Source organism: Nothobranchius furzeri, chromosome 18 (assembly GCF_043380555.1).
Source record: "Nothobranchius furzeri strain GRZ-AD chromosome 18, NfurGRZ-RIMD1, whole genome shotgun sequence".
Taxonomy (NCBI): Eukaryota; Metazoa; Chordata; class Actinopteri; order Cyprinodontiformes; family Nothobranchiidae; genus Nothobranchius; species Nothobranchius furzeri.
The window spans coordinates 37,307,213-37,313,958 of record NC_091758.1 but is presented as its reverse complement, the minus strand read 5'-3'; the positions used below and the strand labels follow the sequence as shown (position 1 = coordinate 37,313,958).

General features: G+C 39.9%; 2 protein-coding genes across 2 annotated transcripts in view; both read left to right on the top strand.

Annotated features, from left to right (window-relative positions):
• The first annotated feature begins 48 nt into the window (after positions 1 to 48).
• Positions 49 to 6,420, top strand: LOC139063871 (otoancorin-like). The gene is made up of 18 exons (XM_070546790.1): positions 49 to 59; positions 109 to 240; positions 748 to 881; positions 967 to 1,061; positions 1,379 to 1,717; positions 1,837 to 2,027; positions 2,114 to 2,205; positions 2,357 to 2,487; positions 2,911 to 3,035; positions 3,168 to 3,294; positions 3,504 to 3,716; positions 3,849 to 4,019; positions 4,161 to 4,307; positions 4,427 to 4,476; positions 4,577 to 4,709; positions 5,360 to 5,442; positions 5,533 to 5,659; positions 5,917 to 6,420. Exons 1-18 carry the CDS (start codon positions 49 to 51, stop codon positions 6,187 to 6,189), a joined length of 2,574 nt encoding a protein of 857 aa, XP_070402891.1. The 3' UTR covers positions 6,190 to 6,420.
• LOC139063842 (uncharacterized) overlaps positions 6,263 to 6,746 on the top strand; it is a 28,061-nt gene continuing 27,577 nt past the window's right edge. The window contains exons 1-2 of the mRNA XM_070546741.1: positions 6,263 to 6,288; positions 6,444 to 6,561. Of these exons, the coding sequence (XP_070402842.1) occupies positions 6,453 to 6,561 (109 nt within the window). The 5' untranslated portion in view covers positions 6,263 to 6,288; positions 6,444 to 6,452. The remainder of the gene's footprint in view (positions 6,289 to 6,443; positions 6,562 to 6,746) is intronic.

Genomic DNA, 6,746 nt, shown 5'->3' with positions numbered 1-6,746 from the left:
AACATTTAAGTTACTCCTACTTGTGCATGTGTATAATTTAGTTACTTGATGTGTTTCATGTTTAGAGCAAAGAATAATTTAGTTACTTGATGTGTTTCATGTTTAGAGCAAAGAAATCATCACTAAATACCTGCAAACATCTGGAAACTCCCTGGGTAGCACTGAGCTGAACATTATTGGCTCCAACGTATGTTCATTGGACCTCAGTACACTGACCACCATCACAGCAAACAGTATCAGGTTGGTGCCAGCATGTATACATTCAATATTTTCTTTTATAAATCCAAGTTTGGTTGCAAAGTAACTGGTGTAGGAGGGAAACCCAGACATCCCACTGCCTAGTAACCTTTTCCAATTCCTCCTGAGAGGTCCCAAGGTACTTCCAAACCAGATACAATATAAAATCCTGCCAGAAAGTTCTGGCTCTGCTCCGAGGTCTCTCCCCATTGGCTCATGACACTCTCCAAGGGGAGGTTTCTTGGAAGCAGTCCAATTGGATGCATGGCCTACTGCAACTCACTCCTTCTGATGGGGTGCAGGTGCTCTACTTTGAGCTCCCTCCACATGGCTGACCTTGTCTATAGTTTAGTCAAAGTGGCTAAAGCACCCCAGCTCACAACATTCTGCCATAGAAACCTTGAAAAGGCATGGCTCTGCATCTTGAAACAGCTCCGTACAGGTCCGAAAATCCTTTCTGAAATACTATGATGTAACAGTGAGGGACACTTTGTTTGTTTATTTTGTCAGTGATGCCAACTTTCTGAATGTGGCTACATGTTCGGCTGAGCAGAAGAGAATCCTGTATGACATCAGCAGCACCTCATTCAGCTCTTATCGTGCCCACTCCACTGACTTTTACAATGTTATTAAGAGCTACTTAGGTAAGAAAACATTGCTCTTGTATTTCTAGCTATAAGGAAATCAACTGTTTTCCTAATTAAATTTTTTTTTCTATGATGATGATAGGTGGTGCGCCGTTGAGTGACATTGTTGCATTATCAACACAGAACATCAGCATGGACATCAATATTTTCAGGAGTCTGGATATTAATGTGATAACTGTAAGTATACATGTGTAAAAAGGACGGCACTGTCACAGTAAAAACTGGCTGGCAACAATACTGTAGCTGCAGTAAATGGAAATGAGTTTTAGGTGGCCTCTGTGAAATACACTTGAGTGACATAGTAAGAAGGTACACTGTGCTTCTCTTGGACTTTTTATGTTCATAGTTTATCATAAAGCCCAAAGTTGCACTCACAATCCTATGGATCTGTGTTGGACTTAAATCAATTGTGACCATATTTTTGAAATGTCGTTAATTGTAAAAAAAATCTAGAACAAGTCTATGATTAATTTCATTTCCCTTTGAACACACAGACTTTGACTGTGACCAATGTCCAAGGCCTCATGGGTGACCAGCTTCAAGATCTGAAGTTGTTTGAGAACGATACTGTGATTCAGACCTGGGTGAACATGCAGACTCAGTCAGAGTTGGACACACTGGGTGTGGGCCTCATCAACAGCAGGACATACCCTACAACTGCACAACCCGCAACAGACAACACTGCAACTAGTGCTTCTGGAACAGCATCACCAGATTCTACAACTAGCCCTGGAACCGATTCAACACCTGCTTCTACCATGTCCGATGTCACCATTTCAGCTTTCTGTGCCATGTACAGCAACTACAGCTACACTGTTGCCTTCCTACAAACTGTATGTATCTCAGCTAAAGAAATGAAGACAAATATACAATTATCCACATCTCATTGAGTTTCTTACACATGATGATCTATGTCAGTTGATGGTGTGTTTTGTTTCTACGACCCCTTTAGGAAGTTGTTTCTGATGAGATGAAGAAGATGATCCTCCCTTGTGTTTGGAAAATGGCTCTGAGTAGCAACGTGACATCTGAGGTGAATTTGTGGTTTGATGTACTGTTGAAGAACTACCTGAGATTCCTCACAAGGAACCTCATCAGCCCCATCGAAGTGCAGAGCGCCTCATGTCAGGCCTTCCAAAAACTGTGAGTCTTTCTCTTCACAGAGTGATCAAATTAAACAGAAGGATTGAAGGTGTAACTCAGTTTACATGATCTTTTTCTTTCAATAGGGTGTTTTATATGGGAAACAATTTCACATACAACAGTACAGAATTTGGACCGGAGGATGTGTACAACACCATAAGGAGCTACTTGAGCACTGGTATGATATATATATGTTTTTATTATTATTAGTGCAATGTTGGATAGATGTGTGACAAATTATGTTGTCATCAGACATGATTATGGCTATAAAATATAAAAGAAGAAACCCTTTTACTGATGATGCTAAATAGCCATTTCTTTCTCCACAGGCTCTGGAGCCAGATGCTACAATCCCAGCGACCCAGAACTCAACTCTACCTCCTGGTTTTTCAACTATATTGGAAGCTTTGTGAAATTTATCACTCTGAATGACCTCACCAGCTTTATCTCCACATCCCAGGTTTGTGTTCACATCATCTTTAATATAACACTTTTGAAAGTTTATACTCCAACACAGGACAAAAGTTAACAAGTCACTTCCCAGTTTCAAATCTATTTGCAAAACTGTTCAGACATCCCTCAAACCATAATCCTTCCAAGAGCTGACACAAGGGGCAGCAGAAATCAATTTTTTTTTCTAATCAATGATAGAGTATCCTTGTAGCCAATGATGTTCAATTGTTTGTTACAAGGCTTCAAAGAAACTGGTTATAAATTCATTTCAAATACTCTGTTAAGCAAAGTGCAAGGTACATTGACACAATTTAATTCTTACCTTATTTTGCCCTTGGTTTTATCAGTTATTTTCACAAAACCACGACCCTTAACGTGGTGAAACGTGTTGGTGCTTACCTCTTGTTTTACTATGCACTTGTGTATAAAGGCTGAGGTGTTTTGGGAAGACCAAGCTAATCTGGAGCTTTTCAACAACTCGACACTTGCTGTAGATGTAAGAAATTACTACATCACTCAGCTGTTTACAGTCAACCCAAGCTTCAGCCTGTTCAAGTAAGTACCCAGCGCTGGATACAAATACAAATACAAATACTGCTATGACAACTGAACCAAAGACACATCTTCTGTCAAAACTACGTAGAAAAATGAATATGCATAAAGATAAATGTGTCTTTCTCCATCTAGGCTTTCGGGTGTTTTGTTGTGCTCAACTGATATCCCGAGTGCTGTGTATATGTCTCTAAATGAAGCTAACACCATGGCCATCCTGGACATGAGGAATGAATTTTGCAATGGAATCGAGGACCCTCAGGTACTTGCCTCAAAGTGTTCCTACACAGAACTTCACCTGAGTATAAAAGTTCTGCTCAGCGATTGGCTCCATTAACTTTGGAAGTGATACTCTCCTGACACTGAAGCATCCACAAACCTCCTTGCTAACTCTTTGCTAAGAAAAGTGATTGCTCTGCCATAGATGTGTAATCAGCAATTTTCACAATGCTTTTAAATTGTACTTCATAGGCATTTGCTGTTTTGGCATCCAACATCAAGACCATCACAGAGGAAATCTTTGTTACACTTGGGGGAGCTGCTTCAGGCCTGAGCAACACTCAGATCACTTCAGTACCTCCAACGGTGCTGATTTCCTCGTTGTCCACTTTGGGTTCAGTGACAACCTGGGGCCAGGACCAGGCCAACATCATAATCCAAAGCATAACCTCCTCAGGCTACCAGGTAGAAGCTGTGAAGCAGGGTCTAACTTGACTAATGAAATGTGTATTTAGAAATGTGTCAGTAAATGAAGGAACGCACCAATAGTTTGCAGTTTAAAGGAAAGGTTCTAATGGATTAAAATGGAATTGACAGATCAACAGCGCAGCTGTTCTGGAGTCGCTCGGCACTCTTGTTGTTGGGGTACCCTCAGCTTTGCTGGAGAAAATCCCAGCTTCTGAACTTCTCCACGCCTCCAGGAACCCAGCTTTTGTTTCCAGCATGCTACAAGCTCCAGAGCTTCTCCAGGAGACATTTGTCACAAAGGTATAAAGTGTGCCTGTTATAATAGAAAAAAAAAATAGGACAAAAAATCTGAATCCAACATGAGAACATGATTACTTTGATAACAGCCTCAACTCCTTTTAGCAGAAGAATAGCAATGACATGAATTTGACTACTCTGCAGATCATTTCTGTGGACACAAGACTAACTGAAGTGGTGCAGAATGTCCCAGATGCCTTAGCAACTAAGATCCCACCGTCCCAGCTGGTGTTTTCTGAGGGGAGTCCAAACATCAGTGTGATAAACAAAAAGTCGTGGACAAAAGATCAAGTAAGTACTTTGCTGTTACTGTACATGAAGAATAAATTAGAGCGTGATGCTGATACCATGTTTCACTTAAATTTGAACTACACTTTGGCTAAGAACGTTTATCTCTCCTTAATTTTCAGGCCACTATGTTCCTTGGGACTTTGGTTGAAAGTGATTTTGACACTGAGCAGTAAGTGAACTAGTCTTGCAACAAATTCTTATGGAAATTGTTTGTTTTTGGTTTCCGTTTTTACCTAAGCCAATAATTAATTATTTGGCTTTCCTGTTAGGCTCTCTACATCTGTGCTGCAAGGGTTCACATGCACATCAGTCCAGAAAGTGCCAAAAACTAAAATCAAGCAGCTAATTCGTGCTTGTAGGCCGAGGACCGGAAGGAGCAAGGTGGAACTGACAGAGCCACAGGTAAATTCCACTTTTATTTGATAAACCATTTTGCCGACATTTGCTGACAGCCTAATTTAGTTTTTTCATAAAGACTCTGGTTCACATAAAACACAAAATGTCTGAACTCCTCTCTGTGCTGAACTGACATTGATAGGACCTCTCCACAAGACCAACCAACAGCCAGATAAAACAGGCAAAGTTAAGAGCTCAGCCATCTTACATCCTACAGAGCCCACATTGTAGCTGCAACTGAACATATTTTTTTGTTAATTGCCTGGATGGACATTCCTAAGCAGAGTACATCCTGCCATATTTGTTATGCCTTTGTGCCTAGCTCTTTGCTTAGCATTGGCTGTTTAAAAAGATTTTACAAATAAAGTTAGCTTGGCTTAACGTGTTGCCTCCATCCATAGGTCACAATAACCTTTGGGCCTTTCTAGCTCTAATAGGTTTTACGTGAAAAAATATGATAACATTCTTCCTTTTTGTTTGCATTAGTTTCTGTCCTACTCCTTTTTTTAGCAAATAAATGAATAAAATGTCAGACCACACTGGGTATCAAAGGACCATAAGCCTCAGGCATTGGAGTTATAACTATCCCCCGGTTTATAAATATCTGTGTTTTCATTTCACTTGTATAACATTGTTTATTGTCACATGACCTACAGCTGACCTGCATGTACAACCTGATTGAAGAAGACCTCGATCAGAACTTCATAGATTATCCTTCAGACATGCTTCTATACTTCAGGTAAGTGTGTACCGAATCCAAGGTGCTTCTGATTTAAAGAGTGAACACTAGCGTTCTGATTTTCTCACTTTTTTCAATGCATTTTAACAGAATCCAGGATGTCCAGGAAAGCAACTGTAGGTCCTACTTTTCTGCACTTGGAGCTGCAGATTTTTCTGTGGCTTCCAGCCTTTTGAATAAGGGACAACAGCTGTTTAGTGAAGCCAGGACCTGCTTGGTGAGTACCAAATAAGAAAAAATAATCAAAGTGAAAGGCATCTCTTATGGCTCATGACAATCTCCAAGGGGAGGTTTCTTGGAAGCAGTCCAATTGGATAGACAGCCTATCAAAATCATCAATTTATCAACACTTGCTGTTAATTATTTCCAAGAATATTTCTGAAACTACTGAATGCTGAGTGAATGTCCTTGTTAGAATGAAATATTAATTGCATGAAAAAGTTGCGCAAAAACAACTTGTTTTCACCTCTATAGGGTATAACTGGGTTGAGCTTGAGCAGAGACCATTTGGACGTTTTGGGGAACATGGTCTGCACTCTGAACAGTTCTTACATCCAGAACTCTGATCCTTTGATCCTGGAAAACCTCAAAGCCTGCACGGACCTTTCTGAAAACCAAGTAGCTGCTATGGAGACTCTGTTGCTATCTGGGGAAACCCAATACGGGTACGAAACCAAATGTTTCAAATTGATGCCCTGTTTTGTTTTAGCAAAGTGTTGGTCCAAATTTCTTATGACTGTGCCTTGAATCATTAGAACTGTTGCCACCTGGAACCAGCAAACACTAGAAGACCTTGGGATTCTTCCTCTGTACTTCACAATAAACAGCTGGAGCACATTCACAACTGTATGTCTTCCTTTTATCCTTTCTTTCTTCATAGGTTTTTGGTTTAATGATAATAAACTGACATCTCTCAAACTAAAGAAACTTACTTTTGTCTCTTTGGATGAAAAATCATTTTCCTATAACTAGTTAATTTTTCTTTATTTTTTCTTTTGCAGACAATAAGAATGCAGTTCCTCAAGGGCTTTGTGGCAAAACTAAGGAAAGAAAACACTCAGAAGACAAAGCTCGAGAATCTGTTTAAGCAGATCAGTCCTGCAACACCACCAGCAGAAGGTAAACTCTTTCAATTCGACTACATGCACTTGAGTCATCCCAGTTGTCAAACTGAATTGGGACAATTTTTATCAATTAAGATGTTTTATAACAGACATTCTGACGCCAAGTCAAACTAATAAAAACGATCTGTCAGTACATGCTTGGGAGAATGGCACATATAAAGAACTCGCTAACTTAACATT